This window comes from Ochotona princeps, chromosome 11 (assembly GCF_030435755.1).
Source record: "Ochotona princeps isolate mOchPri1 chromosome 11, mOchPri1.hap1, whole genome shotgun sequence".
Classification (NCBI taxonomy): Eukaryota; Metazoa; Chordata; class Mammalia; order Lagomorpha; family Ochotonidae; genus Ochotona; species Ochotona princeps.
The window spans coordinates 5,056,877-5,078,075 of NC_080842.1; the positions used below are offsets into that span (position 1 = coordinate 5,056,877).

At 37.9% G+C, this 21,199-nt stretch overlaps 1 protein-coding gene across 1 annotated transcript in view; it reads left to right on the top strand.

Moving 5' to 3' along the window:
- LOC101519231 (disintegrin and metalloproteinase domain-containing protein 32-like) overlaps nt 1-21,199 on the top strand; it is a 69,544-nt gene that overhangs the window by 24,538 nt on the left and 23,807 nt on the right. The window contains exons 6-12 of the mRNA XM_058669784.1: nt 1,132-1,309; nt 7,283-7,351; nt 9,093-9,164; nt 9,348-9,514; nt 15,509-15,590; nt 17,103-17,239; nt 18,862-19,036. Coding sequence (XP_058525767.1) covers nt 1,132-1,309; nt 7,283-7,351; nt 9,093-9,164; nt 9,348-9,514; nt 15,509-15,590; nt 17,103-17,239; nt 18,862-19,036 — 880 coding nt within the window. The remainder of the gene's footprint in view (nt 1-1,131; nt 1,310-7,282; nt 7,352-9,092; nt 9,165-9,347; nt 9,515-15,508; nt 15,591-17,102; nt 17,240-18,861; nt 19,037-21,199) is intronic.

Here is a 21,199-nt window from a genome sequence, read left to right on the forward strand (position 1 = left end):
AGTGGGACACTTTCCATGACCTCTTCTGGGCTGTTTCCCTCCATGCTTCTTGCGCTTACCTGCAGGGACTGTGTCCTGCCAGAGGAGTTGCCCAGGCTCCTCCATCAGATCCCCTCCAAGTGCCAGATTTTGCGCATACCAGGGGTCCATGAGCCAGCACTACTCAGTTCACCTCCTGCCCTAGCAGGAACAGTGGCTTTTCCTAACTGGCCTTCAACCCATTCTGGTTCTTGCTGTTGGATGTTTCAGCCCAGCCATGGCTTGTCCATACCCACATATAGCTCATACATGGCTCAGTTGGGGTTGAGACCTATCCCGGTCTGTCCCACATCCACCCTGGTCCTCCAGAACACCACAAGGTGTTGCAGTCTGGCCCGGCTTGGTGTGTCTTGTCCCAGTCCACACTTGTGCCACGGGAGACTACAACTGTATCCTGACTAGAACGCAGCCCAATTCCAGGTCATGTGCCCTTTGGTGGGAACCTCCACCCAGCTAGGGTGTCCCCCTATCTCCCCAACCAGGCCTGTTCCCAGGTGATGGGCTGTGCCGGGCTGAGTCAGAGCAACCACTGGCATGCTGAACACTGGCTGGGAAGAGACCCAGTTGGGGAGCTTATTTTTTTTTTTTTAGTAAATGCAGTATTCATGATTTCTCAACAGGTATTGTTTTAAGACGAGCATCACATATTTTTTTCAAAGAGATTGTGTTTAGTGTAAGCAAACAGATACTATAAAAACATAATTGTAATTATATTTTTCTAATGTCACCATCATGGACTATTTCAGAACTGTCGGCTTTTTTCTGTTTACTGTGACTTTCTATTCACTATTAAACTGTGTCATTGACATGGAAAACACATGAGCTATTTAATCATTGCAGTGCGATGTGCATTGACTAAGTCATGTTTTGTATACCTGGATATTGAGTTGGCAATTTTCCATTTGGAATTAGAAATCACTTTTTTTAAGGATTAAGGAACTACTTGTCTCTTTGTAGTTATTCCTACAACAGAAGTGCAATACTTGTACTGAAAATATTAGATATCTTTGTTTCTTTTAAAATTTCAATTCTGTCAAAGCTTCATGAAACAAATTTGGCTAAAAGCAATTCTTTTTTTTTTTAATTTTGCAGAGGCATACTACAGTTTGAAAATGTTTCTTATGGAATTGAGCCTTTGGAATCAGTAGTTGAGTCTCCATATCTTGTTTATAAATTAGGGAATGAAAACAAGGAATTTTCAAGTTTGAACAATGATTCCAAAGACACAGGAAAACACCCAATGGACTACAATATTTATATAGATGAAAATGTGAGTTGCGTGTGTTTTATTACTACCTTCAAAGCAGTTATTGGTTCATAAAATAAAAGTTTTAGGCTATTGTTTACCTGTAACAATCCTTACATGTCAACAATCTAATCTTAACAATGTCTTTCAAGACAAATATCAACTTTTCTCCTTGCAACAATCTATCACATTATGATCATGATCTGCTTTGTTTTTTATTTTATTTTTAAAAAGATTTATTTATATTTATTGCAAAGTCAGATATACAGAGAGGAAGATCTTCCGTCCAATGATTCACTCCCCAAGTGACCGCAACGGCCAGCACTGAGCCAATCCGAAGTCAGGAGCCTGGAACCTCCTTCAGGTCTTCCACGCGGGTTTAGGGTCCCAAGGCTTTGGGCCGTCCTTGACTGCTTTCCCAGTCCACAAGCAGGGAACTGGATGGGAAGCGGGGCTCTTGGGATAGAATCAGCACTCATACGGGATCTTGGTGCTTTCAAGGCAAGGACTTTAGCCGCTAGGCCACCACACCAGGCCCTGTTTTTTATTTTTCAATGTTAACGTTATCTTTGTAAAAATTGCCTAGTAATTTGAAAGTTATTGCTTAGTGAATTAAAAGTTATTCCACAGAGCAATGATAGAGAAATAGAGTTTTAATTTAGTCAGTGTTGACTGCATTCTTGCTTAAATGCCATACACAGAGTTGCCAGTTGTGGCCTGGCAGACTGTCCAGCATGCTGTCTGTATAATTGCATGTGATGGTCCTTGTAAAGTCCTTGCAGAAGCAGGAGACTAAATGCTGTGATAATAGCAGCACCTACATAGATTATAAGAGAGGATGTGGCGTTGTTATTTGTCTCCAGCAAGTGTCCTGCCCAACTCCTGTCAAGTTAAGGAAAATATACAAATAACAAATCTCAGAATTTGACTAATCGTGTAAAAAGACATAGTTCCCCAAACCCCATTACATGTAGTTGGGGGCTATTTTATGAAGTTATAACTGATGGCATGTGAGCAGAACTGCTCTGTGTCCCCTCTGGGACGAATTCTAGAGGGAAATGTCCTCCATACTTATTTTTTTTTCTTGCTGGTCCACATTTCTATGGATGATATATAGATAGCAAGGCAGAATAAATTTTATTCTTAGAAAAATTTGCATAATGGAACCACAAATGCTTACCCTGTTTGAGTTACCATTGGGCACCTGGCTCTGTTGTGTTAGGATAATACTCAGTGTATTCAGTATAGTTACAGATATAGGTATATTTAAAAATGATTTTTTTGTTACAGATTAAAAAATTTTGGTAATAATTTAGGAATGAAGTTTCCAAGGCTTGGATTAATTGCATAGTGAAGAGTGTTGGTGCTCTGTCCAAATGTTCTTGAACTTCCTTCTGCTGTATTTCTGTGAAGGTGTGGTGGGATGTTAGAATACTCTGTCTTTACTTCGTGATTTTGCTTTTTAACAATTGGCAACTGTGACCTTTTAATTTGTTTCCAATGGTTTATCTTCAGCAATTAAAACTTTTTTTTTTGCCCTGGTGGCATGAAAGTTGTATGTACTTAGAAATATCTGCATGTCCGTGGGGTGGTCCTAAGCCACTGCATCACCAGTGTGGGAGGAAAGGAGTTAAGTCCCCTTGTTAGGCACAGGTTGGAAGCGCTCTGGGGCATACAGGATAATAGCATTTCTTTTTTGGGCTTTCTCTTAAAAAGAAAGATACAATTTTATTTACTTGAAAGCAGAATTACAGAGAGAGGAGGAAGAAGAGGAGGAAAAAGGAAAACAAAGAGGCAAGAGCAAGGGATCTCACATCTGGCACTGATTCTCCAAAGGCTGCAGTGTGTGAGGCTGGGCCAGGCCGGTGCCCAGGTGCCTTCCTAAGTGCTTTAGCAGGGAGCGGAACAGGAAGCGGTGCACCAGAGGCTGGAGAAGGTGTCCCTGTGGCAGCCAGCTTCCCAGACTCAATCCCAAAGCGGGCCTGGCCCTTTGGGCGCATTCTGGTATGGCTGCCACCTGCGCCTAAGCCTTCTAACATTGCTTCCCTGGTTACTCTCAGGGTGAATGCGTTAAAAATAACCCCGCCCCCCCAAAACCAAACATTTTTATGCAAGAATTCTGACTCAGGTTTGTCTTTCCACAGCAATACAGTTCCTTTCAAGCGTTTATACATATTCAGTCTCTAATGAAATGCTTTCACAGTTGAGCACATAGCAAGCCAATTGATGGTTAATGTAACATCCTAACTGTGGGGAGCTGCTTCTCCTTCCCAGTCCATGGACTTGCTGTGCAGTATATACGTAAATAGAAAGAGAAGCAGTGAAGAGCGGAAGTGAGTTCCTTTATGCAAAGTGGCAAAAGTTCCCCCAAGGCAGGGGATGTTTCAGAGAGGGCCCCAGAGTTGGGAAATGGTTCCTCTGATAAGAGTGGTCTCTATGTATTTTTCCCTCTCTCTTTACTCTTAGGTGGGAAATAATGGCCTCTCACATAGTGCATGCAGTAATGATCTTTTTTTTAGATTGGCTCCCCTAGTTCTGTCCATGAGCATGAGAGAAGTCAGGAAGTGGACCCCCATTTCTGTGCACAAGCACCGGTAGAGGCCATTAGTATGACACTCTGCCTGCAAGAATGGTCATAGTGAACATTTATTCCATCTACCTCAATCTCAGGTGTCATATTGCACCTGTTCCATCTTTGGTCTACTTTAAATTTGCATTTTGTTGGCATTCCACTCTCCTGCCCTGGAGGGATAGAAATCTGGAATTGGAAAAAAAAAAAAAAAAGGCCACTGCTGTTCCGTGTTCCCATCTCAGGGGCCTTCTTTCCCTGTGGCTGGAAAGTGACAGGATCTGCGAGGCAGGTTGAGAAACTCAGGCTACTTAGTGACATTACCAGTTGTCTGGAATAGTGGAGAAAAAAAGTGACAGAAAAGTACAAAGTTCCGCTTGGATTCACTTAATGATTATCATTAAAGCTGATACAACTGCACTAAGAATTGAAACCATGCGGGTGAACGCACAGAACAAGGGATCAAGAGTAGTAGCAACCAGGGCAGTTGCTGTTCTGCCTTTTTAATAACATGACATTACAGATACCGGACAGAATTTGAAGCTTGCTGTACTGAAATCTGTGATTTATAAGGAACAGAGTTTTAACCCTGATGATGGAAGATTTCTCTGGATAATGCAGAAGGAAGCATTTAAACAGCAGCATGTCTGTCAGTGGACCTAAAAGAAGTGTCTAGACCATTCTGAGCGCCAGTTGTGGAAGATGATAATAATATTACCTAAACAGAGGATTTTTTTAAAAATACAAGATTCTATCCAGCCTTTCAAGCTGAGATGTAAAAGGGCATCAGCAAAATGACTGAATGAATGAACAAGTAATTTTAAAGATGCCTGAAGTCATTAAAGGGCCTGTGGCCTGGGAAAGCAGAAGAGAATGGCCCAAAGCCTTGGGACCTTGCACCCTCTGGGAGACCAGGAAGAGTTTCCTGGCTCCTGGCATCAGATGGGTTCAGCTCTGGCCATTGAGACCACTTGGGTAGTGAACCAGAGGGTGAAAGATCTTTCTATCTCTCCTTATGTCTGGAAAACTCCTTTCCAATAAAGAAATAACTCTTAAAAAAAAGAAATGGGGAGGAAGGCAGGAAGGATGAGAAGGAAGGAAGAATGCAATGTTGTATTCTTAGAGCTTTATCTATGGACTGCATTGCATCTGTTTAAAACTGAAAGGCTAAAAATAGATAAAAATGTAAAAGTGAGAAACGCAGCCATCAAAGTGAGAAGGAGTACACGTTAGAAAAATAATAAATGCGATAAAACAATTACATTTAGTTGAGCTCTTGAATTCCTTATTCAATGCAATGTAAGGAACGGAAGGTCCATAAACAAAGCTACACGTGATGTTTAGTTGCTTTTCTCTGTTTGATTGTTTATCTGTTGTCACGAATACCTCATAGTTGCTGACTCTAACTTTTCCAAACAAGGTCAGGGAAAATCACCCCTGGGACTTTTGTTAGCAGCATGGGAGGATCATCATTTTTTTCCATTATAATGAAACCTGAAAATGGACCGAAGAGAGATGGAGAGATCAATTTCTGATGAATGAACAGAAGTGTTAGAACTATGTCTTCAGCCTTGTCAGAAGCATGATTGTGCCTGACAAAATTAATTTGCATTTTGAGATTCTAACCGGTTCAATCCTAACTGACTGACATCCATTCGGATTTATTTTTAAAACTGTGATGGTATAATGAGTAGAAATTTTTATTCAGCAGTAATATAATACAAAAATGGTGGATATTCTCTTCCCTTCATTTCCCACCCCACTGTCCTTTTACCTTGCCTCCCTCTTCTGCTCTGCTTCTTCACTCCCCTCCCCCTCCCCTCCCCTTCCCCCCCTCCCTCCCCTCCCCTCCTCTCCCCTACCCTACCCTTCCCCTCCTCTCCCCTCCTCTCCCCTACCCTACCCTTCCCTTCCCCTCCCCTTCCCTCCCCTTCCCTCCCCTCCTCTCCCCTACCCTCCCCTTCCCCTCCCCTCCCCTCCCCTCTCCTCCCCTCCCCTCTCCTCCCCTCCCCTCCTCTCCCCTCCCCTCCCTTCCTCTCCCCTCCCCTCCCTTCCCCACCTCTCCCCTACCCTACCCTTCCCTTCCTCTCCCCTACCCTACCCTTCCCCTCCCCTCCCCTTCCCTCCCCTCCTCTCCCCTACCCTACCCTTCCCCTCCCCTCCCCTCCCCCTCTCCTCCCCTCCCCTCCTCTCCCCTCCCCTCCCTTCCCCTCCCCTCCACTCCTCTCCCCTCCCCTCCCCTACCCTTCTGAAGTCTTCTCTTTTTCCTTGTCTTTCTGTTCTACTTCTACCCTACTCCTTCCATATCTCGCATTTTCTCTTGGCTGTTGTTCTCTTAATGCACAACCCTTCGTCCGTGAGATAAAACGTTGCCAATAAATTACTGTCAAAGTAGTTTGCATAGCCCTGTGTAACTCCATCACCTCACTCAACTGTCAGTGATAAACTAATTAGGAAAATCAAGAAAAAAGAAAAGGGTGCATTTAAAAACTAAAGCAACTAATAAAATGCATGGAAAAAGGAAGCCTGTTTCTTAGTTTGAAGGAAAAAATATTATGTGAAATTTATTCCCTGATGTTAGAATCAATGAATGAAAACATAGCAACAGTCAGAGGTTTGGGGCATATGTTATGGACTTATGAGTTTAAACAGTGTACAAAAATAATCTATAAAATAGTGTATGAGAGTCACAGATTACCTCCATATGAATTTCAATATCAGCCTCATTGTGTGCTTTCTTCCACTGCATTCATCAGAAGGTAAGTCAAGGGGTAGTGTCTGTCAAGGGGTGGAGTGATGAGCAGATACTAGATGAGGGTTATATGGAAGCAAGAAGTTTGGGTAGTCTGTGCACACCAAGATAGCTATATGTAACTGACTGTTCCTTACTCTACTTAAAAAAATTCAGTATAGGATTCTGGATGTTTTGAATACAAGGAAATATTAGACATTTGTGGATATATCTGAATCCTGATTTCACATTGTAAACATGTATTATAACATCACATATATTCAATAACTTTATAGAACTTTCAGATATTAATTAAATGTTTAACTGAAAAAAAAGTAGTATAAAGGTCCTGTTGTGTTTTTGACAAAAATGTTGTGGTGGGGGCCAACATTGTGGCATAGCAGGTAATGCTATCGTCTTCCTCAACAGCATCCTACAGGGGTTGTACACACATTTGAATCTAGAGCTCTACTGAGTAATATATTACAACTTTGTAACCTATATTCTTCTGACTAGAGTCCATTGCCATAAGATTTAAAGCACTAATAATTGTTATTAACCAATTTTAAAAAGCAAAGATTGACATCTTCTTTTAAGACCATGGTTACAGCTTTAATGAAGGATTTGGAGTATACAAACTATGAAAGATTTCAAGTGTTTTGTACCACTTTTTTTTTTTTTTTTTTTTTTTTTTTAGCTGGAGCCACCTGCTTTGGATGTATTTCCTCTTTATTTAGAAGTGCACATTGTGGTGGACAAAGCTTTGGTATGTGTCTTGATTTTGCTTTCTCTTTGCTTTTAAATATTGCTACCAATGCATTATTTCTCATAGTTACTGGGCAACTAAAGGATTCTGAAATTTTTATTTGCCTTCCATACACAGAAAAATATGAAACTATGCTAGCTGAAAAACTTAAGTAGATGAGATATGGTGCATCATAAATGTTTTATTTTGAATTTTTACGTAACAATTTTACAGAACTGAAGGATTATTGCTGGTCGTTTTCAAATTTAAAGGCTTTGTTGATCTTATTTATTGATCTTACTCATATTGTTTTTAATGGAGATATGTGGTCATAATGAAAATTTTTAGACTTTTAAATCCTATTACAGGGATGCTGTGAACAGCAAGTAGTCTGTATTCTAGGGAATGTTTTGCTGTATTTATTAGGACAGAAGTTATGACCATGTAATAATCATCTGTAGAATGTACGAGGACGGCTTACACTGTAGGTCACGTGAAGAATACAACAAATGAGTAATGGTCAGAGGGTGAGGCCAGGAATGATTGTACAATCATCTTGATGATATAGGGACCAGGCTGCCGATTGGATAATGGGAAATGTGATCATGTAAGAGATTATTATAATAATCAAGAGGAACACCTCAAATAAACGAATATTTTTAGGACTAGAAAGAAAGAGGCAACTTTAGAAATTGTCTTCTTCATTAAAATTTTTTTTTTTGTACTTAAATCATTTACTGAACAGCATTTGGGTACAGTTTGGTTAGGCATGTAGCAACAAACATGCAGAGAAAATATCTGCTTTCATGAAGCATGCAGCGAAATAAGTGCAGGCTGTAAGAGGGTGATACTATCCACTAACATGTTAATATGCTTATGTTTTGCAGGGAGGCTGTTGAGATGAGTTTCATTTTGTGTGTGAATTTAGCATTGAATAATTTAAGGATCCTGGCTTATTAAAGCGTAATGGAGCACTTAGTTGATATAGAGATATGTTGACTTATTTTCAATAGCAAGTTTATTCATATTTCAGTATTTACATCTGATTTGTGTATGTGTGTATGTGGGAGCTGTGCCTCAGTATCAGAGTGGTGGTCTTGAGTAACCACAACCACAATCAAAATACTCAATAGTGCTATCCCCACCAGCCTGTTACGGTTACCTAAGGAGAGCCATTCCCCACTGCCAACTTCCATCTTGCCCTTTTAACCTTGGCAGCCACTAAATTTTCTTTTGTGGCTTCACAAGTATTTTATAATTACTCGTGAACGTATGTGTGAATTATGTATCATTTATAATTTATTTTGTACTCAAAATAATTATCTTAAGGGTTTCTTTTTTTTTCCCAAATTGGTAGCTATTTCATCAGTTCAGTTCTATTTTATAACTCAGTAATATTCAATGGTATGAACGCAGTAGTTTATTTAAACATCTAACCAAGGACATATGAGCTATTTCCAGTTTTTGGAGTATTATGAATAAAGTTGTTAGAGATGTTTGGTGTGAGTACATGTTTTCATTTCTTTGAGATAAAATACCTAAAAATATGATTTCTGGATCTTAGAATTTGTTGGTTATTTATTTAAAAGAGAAGTTGCCAAGCCATATTTCAGAGTGGATCATTACAAGGAGTGTATGAGTGATCCAGTTTAAAAATCCTGAACCCCAGGACAGCCTCAAACCCGACAGTAGATGGAGAATAAATCTCAAAACCATCAAGTAAAAAATTACACTGAACTGTGAAATTAATTCTGTTTTTCAGTATGAATACCTGGGTTCTGATAGCATGATAGTAACAAATACAGTCATCAAAGTTATTGGCCTTGTAAACACAGTGAGTATTTCATTTTCATATACGACAGAAATGTTAATTTTGAAATTATAATTTGTATTAAAACTTTGGACTGTGTTTCTAAATAATTAAGTCACTGTATGTAATGAGTACATCAAATCAGCATCTAGGTTATCTAAAAATAAAAAGAGATTAATTTTGCATGCTTGTCTCTTGTGTTTTTAGATGTTTATCCAGTTTAAAGTTTCTGTTGTCTTGTCATCATTGGAGTTGTGGTCAGATGACAATAAGATTCCTACTACTGGTGAGGCAGATGAACTACTGCATGCATTTTTGAAATGGAAACATACTTATCTTGCCTCAAGGCCTCATGATGTTGCATATCTATTCATGTAAGCATGTCTCAATACTCCTAGAAGGGTAAAAAAAGCCTGATAATGACATAATGATGATAATGATGTAGTTTAACATAGAGAACTGCTGTTCATTTATAACTGTTTGCACTTGACTATCCAGCCTATGCTTTATTCAGGCTTCATGCTGGTGGTACCGTTTTAAGACAACATAAAATCTTACTTAAATTCATTTCTTTGGTGATAAACTTTGTACAAAGGGACCAGTTTATTAAGATCAGAACCCATGCTAATTACTACATAGAGATGGGATTTATTTTACAACTTCTGTATTTTTATTACATTTTGATAAAAATTTTATTATCATAGGTTAAACAGATTTTTGCTGTAATGAATTATCTACATTATTTAAATCTAATGTTATAGTTGTATTTTTATAACTATTCACATTAATTTAGCAACAGCAAGAAAATTTTTCAGTAAGTCTGTGTATGTGTGGCTTTGTAACTACAAATATCTAAATGAAATTTTCAGCTGGCGTATCAAACATCCCCTTTGCATGTGTGAAGTTAATTTTCCGCTTATATCTCTGCCAATCAGTATTGTTTGCAATTTTATGAATTTTAATAAAACTAATCGTCGTTTTCACTTGCTTTTTTTCCAATGAAAGGTATCTTTTCATATGCTTAACGCATCGTTTGGTCCTGCCTTTTTATGTCTTGTCACTATTTTATTTATTAGAAAGGAGCAGAAAGGGAAAAACGGGATTGAAAGTTGTGTAGCTTGGGATGTGGGTGTCTGGATTGGTAGCATAAACTTATGAACCACAATGTACACCTTGCACTGAGATCTAAACAGTGGAAATGAGGGAGGATATGCTGTTTCCTGCCTCATGGATCCGTTGTTTTGCCAGACGTTTAACTAGCACTTTAGTCACACATTTGTGAAGTTGTATAAAAACCTGTCTTTGTAGATTTTAATATAATTCCATCTACCTATTTGGTGAGAATGGATGTATTCACAATAGCGTGTCTTCCAGTCACTCTGAAAATCATGACAGTTTTCGGCAGAAGTCATCAGTAAATTTTTCTAGGTGTCCTATATTTTATGTCAGCGTAAAGAGGATGTTTATAACAGTATTAACTAAAGTTCATAATTTATGTGACGGTTTATTCTTTGTGCTTATGTAAGCTAATTTTGAAAAAAATCAAAAATACTTTACCTGTTGAGATTTCTTCATATGAGAAACTACAAGAAAATTGTGATAAATTTAATCTTCTAATCTGGTACTTATGATATTGATAGCTTTATGGTGTTGGCTACTAAAATGACGATAAATAAGTTGTAGAGCAAGTATGATCGTCATTTTCCTGATTGGAAAGTATATATAATATACATACATATATAATTCATATGTACATACACACACATATATATATATTTGAAGTGCAAGTTATGGACATTGAGAGATACAGCATGCTTTCATCTCCTGGTTCACTGCCCGAATGGCTGCTGAAGTTTGGGTTGGGCAGGGACAAAACCAGGAGCCAGGAGCTTTTTCCTGGTCTCACCAGCGTTCCACCTGTGTGGCAGAGGCCCAAGGTCTTAGGACATCTTTTGCTGCTTTTCCCAGTTTATTGACGGGGGTTGGATTGGAAACAGGAGGAGCCAGAACTTGAAACAGCACCCATAAGGATGCTGCCAGGTTGGTTTAATTCTTTGGAAGAGAATATTCCTGTATTTTAAAATTTAGTATATTATTTGTGGTGGAGTTTCTATGAAAACTATATCAACCCCTAGGAAGTAGCTTTCTGTCTTATTCTTAATATGGCTTTTCCCCCCACAATCCTGTATAAATGTTACATCATTTTATCCGTTTTTTTTTCATCTACTGAAAAAAAATATGGACTGTACTGATGCTTTTTGATATCTGGATTACTTTGTTTAATATTGACTTGTGGTTGACATTGTGAAGCAGTAGTTGAAGCCGCTGCTTCTGCTAGATGCACCTCACGGCCGAGTGCTGGCTGAGTGTTGGCTATGCTGCCTCCGGTCCAGAGACCATCCTGAGATGGCGTATTTGGGAAGGTGGTGTAAGATGACTCAAGGGCTTGGCTTCCTGGAACTCATGTGGGACACTTAGATGAAATTTCTAGTCTGGCGGGGAGGGCACGGGGGCGGGTTGGGGGAATCCCAGAGCCTATGAAACTGTGTCACAAAATGCAACGTAATTAATAATAAAAAAAATACAAAATAAATCTTCAAAAAACTGTGAAAGGCAATTTAATCTGTGACTATTTTTGGAACTTGACTACAAATCATTGGCTTATCAAAAATCATGTTTCATCGCACAATCTCGTGATTGGCTCATGCATAGCCTTCTTTTAATAATGCAAGTATGAGCGCAACATCTCATGAAAAGCTTTTAAGATAACTCACATTAAGCCTATGATCCTCTGGCCCATTCTGCTACCTCTTAAAGTTTGAAATATACAGTAGCCTATGTTTTGAATGTTATATGTTGTGTATAAACTAAAATTGAAGTATAGGTGAGGTGGTCACAGAAGGTGGCTGGGAACCCGCATTTACTTTTAACATATTGGTTACTCATTACTATGTCAATTAATTCCATAATGATGTAAATTTTTGCTGATGGTATGTTGGAGCTTTCAATTGACTGGGATGATACTCTGCTGGCTCTGTCATCAGACCAGAGAGGGTATACCTAAGAAGCCGTTGAACTTGACGGGACAATAAGATGCTGGACTCTATGTTTGGTATACGCTTGCAATGGGGAAATCTCAACTGAACTTGAGCTGTGGTTATGCAACAAGGTGGAGGAATCCACCATGGTGGGAGGGTTTGGGGAGGGGTGGGGAGAACCCAAGTATCTATGTAATTGTGTCACATAATACAATGTAATTACTGAAGTTAAACAATAAATAATTAAAAAAAAAAAAAAAAAAGAAATATACAGTAGCCTGAATACCAATGATCACTACTCTCTTGCATTTCATTTGTTTACAAAAATAGACATTGCTTTATTGTATCAATATAGATTCCAAAGACTTATATGTAAAAAATCATGTAAGAGTTTTTGTCCTGATTATTCATATGCTATTGCATATAATATTTTGGAGTTTACCTTTTTAACTTAATTATGTAACTGCTGTTATTTATATTGTTTACTGTAGACATTTTTGTTGAGTTTTCTCATATAAGGAAAATGTGATGCTATTTCCAACAAATGAAAATACATTTCATACTTAAACGAATACCTGCTGTTATGTAGAACATCTTGTTAAGGTGTAGTTGTAGGTGAACCAGAGCAACTTTCCATATTTCTTAGTCTGAAGACTTGTGTTCATTCTGTGTTGGACACTGTTACAACATGATACCACCACGTGGCAGTGTTTCCTTGACCCTCTGAAGCTTGTTGCTCCGCAGTCTCCATCTCCTAATATCTTCTGTTGAGGACGTACCTCTTGCTTTCCAATACGATTCTTTCCACTTTGGAACTTTTTGTTATTGCCGTCTGACATTTGCAATATCTGAGTTTTCCTACCCACTTCTATCCTTTTTTTTTCTGCTTCTTCCGACACTCATGCCTCTAGTTTTGGCCTGCTCATCATGTTCTGGCTTCTCATTGGACGTTATGTGGCATCCACTGAGATGTGAATTCCACTGGTCTTCTTGTTCCTCTCCTCAGAGTCTTGGTTGCCGTCATTTCTGTCTCCGTTCTAGATCAGCTATCTGTTGATTATGTCCTCATTAAAGTTTAATATTGGGATTGCAAAAAATTAAAAATTATCTCTGTGTTCCACTAAGCATATGCCAAGTTCATGTTGTTCATTTAATTCAATTTAATTTTTGAATTTTAGTTTGTGTTGTTTTTCATTTCCATGTCCTACTAAGTATGTGAATAATTTATGCTGTTTTTTAAAATAAATTTCTTATTTCATATATTTGAAGCTGCTTTGTTTTACTTTAACTTTGCTGCTTCATTTTTTTAAAATTTCTGTCCCAATGATTTGTTGTTGAAAGTGTCTTTTTTGTTTTTTATTTTATTTATTATTATTATCATCATTTTAGATACAGTTCCATAAGCCCTGAGATTTCCCTTATCCCTTTCCCAATTCCCTCCCCCCTCACCGAGCTTTCCTATATTAATACTATAGTATAGTTCATCCTAAACAGTCATATGTCCATCATTACAGGCATGGACAATGGCAGAAAGTCCAGTATCCTATTATCGAGGTATAGTAAACAGTTTCATTGGGAGTCCATCTTTAGTCTGGAAGTAGAGATGCATATTGTGTTGTATCCTCACATCTGATATGATAGTCTCCATTACACAGTTACTATACATCCCCTTAAATAAAAAGCCACAATACAAAATCAACAACAGGAAGAAAAAATAGAAATTAACAACACCATGAAGTTAAATAACATGCTACTGAATGACTAATGTGTCACTGAAGAAGCAAAAGTTAGTGGTGTGAATTAAAGATGCCTGTAATTGACCTCATCAGGGTTATGCAATTTTTTGGTGAAACTGTAAGAGTTGCAAAGTTAGGAGTTTGTTAAAATATCTGTTGGAAGCACTATTTTGGTTAAAAAAGAGCATACTTAAATATGGGAAGTATAGCCAAAGCTGAGTGTTAGAAACAAGTTTTTCCAAATAAATGACAGACTGATTTAGGACAAACAACATCCGAAGCACAGAATAAAGACGGCTTTGAGGAAACAAAGGGCTGGTGAAGCAATATGCAACTGAGCCGGAAGTTACATGTCAAATGGATGACCAGGCGCCACACTTACTTACCATCATTCTGACATAGAGCAGAACTCTGAGGATGACAGTATTGTGCCATAGTAGGTCAAGCCACCTGCAACAACAGCATCTCATGTGGGCGCCAATTCCTGTACCAACTACCCCACCTGCAATTCAAGTCCCTGGCAACCCTCAGAGAGAAGTAACAGAAGATGACCCATGTGTTTGGTGGCAGGCTGCTCGTGCGGGTGACCCAGATAAAGATCCTGGCTCCTTGTGTAGCTGTAGCCCAGTCCAGGCCTTTACAGCCATCTGCGGGGTGAACCAACTGGTGGAAAAATCTCCCTTATATACATACGTGTGTATCTATCCCCCTCTCTATGTCACTCTGCTAGTATATAGATAAATAGTTCTTGAGAAAGATAACTATGGCAGTATATTTCTTAACAATGAAATGTTTCTTATGTGACTCTGAATTTTATTTTTAAGAGAGAAGTTTGTTGTTTGTCCACACATGTGTTGGCATATCATCCTCCAATTTGAAATATTCCTAGAAAATAAATTGGTAACCATTGAAAGTGTGGCACTCTATGTATGGAAGTGTGTTCCGTAGAAACAGAGTGTGACTCAGACTGCCCAAGTTCCTTCAGCATATCCTACTTACTACGCTGTATTTATAGAGTTACTTACAGTTCCCGGCTAATGCGTTATATCTTTAATGAGAGTTAAATCATTAAAGTATTAAAGTATCAGTTTTACAGGTTTACTTTGAGAACTAAATGGATAATACAGGTGAAGTTTTGAAGTTCTGTTATTTCTATACATGAGGTTTTTTTTTTATCATATCCAAAACAGAAAAAAATCCACTATTTAATTGTAATAAAATGATGTCATTTCCATAAAAGTCTGTTGAGCTTTTTGATATGAGGATTAGAAATTTTGATGCATAAATTAAAAATGTTCATTGTCACTCAATAAAAATGCTTTTGATGAAAGGTTTTGCTCAGTCTTCACCAACTATGATGAATGCAGGGAAGCCACTGAAACAGCTTTGTTGGATGCTTGGAAAATCAAATTTACTTAAACCAAGTAAAAAAAGATCTTTTAATCTTTCAAGCCATTAAGGCCATACAGAATGATTATACTTCAGTTTCCTGTAGAGTTTTATAAACAGCATGCTAAATTTACCAGCAGCTATTGAGCATGGGTTTTTAATTATAATGTGTTATGTATATTTATTTATTTATTTATTTATTCAGCTATAGGGATTATCCAGCTTATGTGGGTGCGGTGTTTCCTGCAAAGATATGTAATACAGATTATTCTGTAGGAATTGCAGTGGTATGTAATCATGTAATCCTACTTTAAAATATTGTACACATTTAAAAATTGTCAATGCAATACCTTATATTTCACGTATTTTGCATCTGTGTTTAAGTTCAGAGATTGTATTTACTTTCCATTCCCGCTACCATTTTAAAGCATGTCTAAGAAAAATATTTTGTGAAAAAATTATTTGCAATTAAATATAATAGGCATTAGGAGAGGAGCAAAACATAAATGAATACATATATTCAGCAGCACATTATAGAAAATTATGTTATTTCTATAACCACAGTAGATTATCTGCTTATATACACAAAATTATAGAAAAAAACTCACTCATAACTTCAAAATCAAAATAAGTAAATAAAAACTACAATAAAAATTATTTAAATTGGTCCCAGTGTGATAGCTCATTGAGTAATTCTCCCCTTTTAAGCACTGGCATCCCATATAGGTGCCCATTCATGTCCAGGACGCTCCACTTCCTATCTAGCTCTCTACTTGTGGCCTGGGAAAGCCTTGGGTCCCTGCTCTTGGCTCCTGGCTTCAGATATGCTCAGCTCCTGCCATTATGGCCATTTGGGGAATAAGCCAGCAGATGGAAGATCTTTTCTGGGTCTTTCCTCCCTCCCCTCCCCTCCCCTCCCCTCCCCTCCCCTCCCTTCCCCTTCCCCTCCTCTCCCCTCTCTTCACTTCCCCTCCCCTCCCCTCCCCTCTCCCCTCCCCTTACTTGTTCACAGCTTCCCCTTTCAGTTTCCACTATGTGTGTTTTCATGGTTGTCGTAAGAAGCCAGCTCAGTTCCAATTCTTCACTGTTTATGTTTGCACTATAGCAGATCACCCATATCTTATCCTGTGATAACCTATTTGGAGAAATGATGAATTATCCATGTACCTACCATTCCTCTTCAAAAGTGAAGTTAACTGTGCAGTTTTTTATCCTTTAAAAATTATTGTTACTTTCCATACAGTTTTGCAAGTGTATGGGGGATTTTTCCCCCTTCTTCTCCCATTTTCCGTCCACATTGTTTTCCCATAATTCCATGAATGATATTTAGAGAAGATTTTCTCTGTGGCTTTTTCTGATGCAAGATACTGTGGCAGTGAGTGTCCTTACAGGATGCAGAAAGTACAAAGTAGGCCACTTGATTATTATGCAACTGTTCCCATCAGCCATTGTAAAAAATTGGGTGATTTGAATATGATGTGTCCATGTAGCTAAAAATCTTTTGAAAACATTTTTCTTCATCAAATACATCTTTTTTTTAACATAGTTGTAGAAACTTCACTAAATTTCTTACTTTTTAACTATCAAATTGTGTGAAAACCTGACATAAGTGTCATATGTCTGTATCTCTTTTAAACTTAACACGAAGAGCTTTAGCTTTTTACATGCCCTGAAGAACCATATCTCACTATTCTTAAATACTTGTTCAAGAACCAAAAATATTCAGAATTAGAAAAAAAATAGTTTAGCCACCCTCAATGCCTTGCCTTTCATTTGGATTCTCTTGGCTGTTGTTGCAGTATCCTAAAGAGATAACCTTGGAGGCATTCTCAGTTATTGTCACCCAGATGCTGGGACTCAGTCTGGGGATCTCATACGATGACCCTAAGAAATGTCACTGCCCAGGAGCCATCTGTGTCATGAATCCAGAAGCTGTGTAAGTTTACAAGTACTGATTTACTGGTCATGTTTATTTTGTTCTCAATATTTAAAGTGCAAAAATTTAGTATTCATGTATCACACGAAGTGGATTAATTAAGAAAATTTAGATATGTACATTAAAATATTAAGTATATGGAGCAAAGTGTGCTATTAAAATCAATCAGGAAAAACAAATTCATATTTGAAAGTAGTTTAGTAGGATATGCTAAGTGAAGGTTATGTGGTACGAAATTTCCGTTTTGCTTTTATGGTAGATTAATATTGTGGCAAACATTAAAATTATCCAAAGAACAGAAAATTGAAGACTAATATCAAATAAACAGTATATGTGTTGGTTAAGAAAAACTACTTGACATTGATTAAATTTAACATTCTTATCTTTTAACGGGAATAATGATTCCTCTTCTTTGCTAATGTGTTTACAAATACAATGAGAAGATGATGTTGTTGTGTAAGTATGGGATGGATTAGCTACAGTGACTTATAATTTTGCCAATGTATTCAGTAAATACGAGGCATAAGACAAAAGCTGCAGCAATGTCTTTAGAATTCTATGGTTCTTCTGTTATTGAATGTGGCCTATATAGGTTACCTGTTCATAACTGAAGAACTACTAAAAGCTAGAAGTGACCTAAGGCAGTAGTGTTTGAATACACTGTTTTTTCATAATTGCATCTAAGTACCACCAAATGTGTTAATGTTCATATTCTGGAAAAGGAACAGACATGCTTATATATATATATATATATATACACATATCTTTTAATCCTTTATCTGTTGATGGAAACATGGGTTGATTCCATTTGCAAATGTGTACAGCATAGTGACAGTAATTAGTAATGCTCTATGGATATTTGAAAGTTGTTAAGAGTAAGTCTCAAAAGTTATTACGACAAAAAATGGTGAAGTGATGCTATATTAATTAGTTTCACTTAATTATCCTAGGTAACGTATTTATAATTTAAAACTATGTTAAGTTTCATAACGTTTGTAAATGAATATATGCCACTTCTAAAAATACATAAGAATGATTTAACATCCGTTCTGCCAATTTACAAGCTGAAGTTTGAAGTTTGTGGTGGTAAGGATTGAATGATCAAGTATATTTTACAATGGATGCTCAATTGATGTCAGCTTCCTTCTTTCATTACAGATGTCTACTATGTATCAATAGTGACACATCCATCAGAAATACTCTTTGAAATTTGCTTTAGTAAGGGATGAATTTAATATAGATATAATCATATAAAAACAAAGTTTCTCTGAGATCTTTGAGAAGGTTCAAGACCAAGCATAGTGTAATCTGGTTGATAAATATGTGTTGTCAGTTGAGTGTTGATTATTGTGGATCAAGGTCTGTTGGAAGCCTGTGCCTATTTTTAAATTAGGTTAGTTTGATGTTTTCTATTGAGTTGCTTTTAATATTTTAAAAAGCAAATACGTGCCTTATAGCAAATTTGTATGATATTTTCAAGAATTAACTGGCCTCCCTGCACCAGTGTTAACAATAATAACACTTTTGTTTATTCACTTTTAACTTTTTAAATCAATGTATGTAATATGGCTTTGCATTTTCATAAGTATAATGGCAATAACATTTTATGGATTAATCTCTAGGACATCCAGTGGTGCAAAGACCTTTAGTAGTTGCAGTTTGAGTGACTTGAGAAGTTTCATTTCAAGTGAGGGTGCCAGATGTCTGCAGAATAAACCACAGATGCAGAGACACAGACCACAATGCGGCAATGGCAGGGTAGAGACCGGTGAAGTCTGTGATTGTGGTAATGAGCAGGTAAGTCTTAGAGCTAGGAACCCTCAGGAATAAACACATTGTTTTAGTTCTCATTTGCATCAATGTCTTGTACAAGTTTAAAATATACTCCAGAAAGATTGATTATGGCACGCAAGAACTTGTTGATGCTAGATTAAATGTGTCAGAATAAATCTTTCTGATCTATACCTGATCCTTAAACATTCATATGTAATTTTTAAGAGGAGTGTGTCAGCTGCCCATCACATGTCCTGAGGGCCTTACTTCACAGTGGTGCCAATGGCATGGACTGGGCATTTATATCAATACTGCAATCTGAATGGCAAGTGGTTTATTATAACAATTGCTAGGGAAGCCCTGACAGTACAATAAAAATGTGAATAGTCCCGGATACAATTCTTACTTATCATCCATTTAAACCATTTAAAAATGGTCCACACTCAAAAGCGGGGGCGGGGGGGGGTGGAGTGGGTTAAACATGTTTCCAGAGCTAATGAAAAACTTTGATTTATAAAATAGTTGAAAAAAATGTTCTTCAGAATTATATGAGAAGGGACAAATAACTGGTAAGGCATGCTGCATAGTACTAATCAGATGTGGCTTCTTTGCTTTCTGTTACATCAGAGCCAAATCCTTCAGTTGTCTGCAGGCAGATACGTAGTTTGTTGATTAGCCACCTTGGGCTACATTTCCTTTACTTTTCACTGCACTTTGTGTGTGATGAATTTTCCTTCCCACTGGGCAGGAACAGGTTTAGCCAACACTCTCACCAACCTTTTCTTGGGCTCTTCCTTCACTGCCCGTTTGGCAGAGCTGTTCTTCCGTTAGTGACCTGTTCGGCATCTGGAATTTCCAGTGATTCATACCGTACATAGATCTCATGGAGTAGCCCTGTTCTCTGGCCTTTACTTAAGAATGAGACACCTTTTCGCAACCTTCTGATGGCAGGAGACTAACTGGATGGAAGACTTGGCTAACTTTGGGAATTACCTTCAGTAAATATAAGAAGAGCCTGGTATTTAGTAAGATTCCCTCCTGCTAACAATTGGTGTAATCTCTGCAATCCTTTGATCTAATGTGGAATTTCAATGTCAAGATTGTTCTAAAATGAACCTGGTGGTTTCCTCTACCAAAACTTAGTAACAGTGACTACCCTTAAAATCCCATGTCATCCAGCACACAGTGATTGCAGTTTCTCAACAAATTGATCTATCATTATGAAAGCACACCTGGTTTCTGGGTGCGTACACCCAGGGCCATGTATTACCAAGCCACAAATGGGACGGAGGGCTTATCAAAAGGACCACCAGTGCAGGAATGCACGTTGGTATCCCATTGCTTGTTCTGCAACTCCAGTGTGTCAGAGTGAGAATGGCTTCGTGCAGGGTTAAGCTGTTAATCTAAATCCTGGAAAACAGAACTTGAAAATGGCTCAAAACTTCCAGAAGTGTGCTTCAATATTTATTTTTTTTCCCTGTGGTAGAACTGCCTGTAATAAAGTTTCCTTATAATAAAAATATGAGGGAAACATTTCTTTTGTCAGGATATACACCAAGCTTTTTCTTCTGTTTGTAGATTTGTGCTTTACATGAGGAAAAACTTACACCTTTACATGTAAGACCTGAGCGGTACTTTTATCCACGTGTTCCTTAGAGGTGTTTCAGATAAGGATATCACTTACATATTGCAGAATGAATTTTGTATTTGGAGCTTTCTGATTTTCTTTGAAAGGTTATTGCCTGATGCTGTACAGAAGAAGATCTCTTTCAAGTTTAGGACTGTGAACCAGCTGGTCTCTTCAGGCATTTAAGCTAGGGTATTACAGTAATTTGGTACAGTAGGATGGAGTGGAGAACTGTTTCATTTATGACCGTTATATCCATCAACATATGGTATTTCACTTTTTAAAGTCGGCATAATGGGAGTATTAAATCGGGACTATCATATTCTCAATCAAAAAAAACCAACAAACTTGGTTTCTTTAACTCAAGGGCCACCATCAATGATGAGCAAACATTCGTTTGCCTTTTTTTTTTTTTTAAGATTTATTCATTTAATTACAGCCAGATATACACAGATGAGGAGAGACAGAGAGGAAGATCTTCCGTCCGATGATTCACTCCCCAAGTGAGCCGCAACGGGCTGACGCGCGCCGATCCCAAGCCGGGAACCTGGAACCTCTTC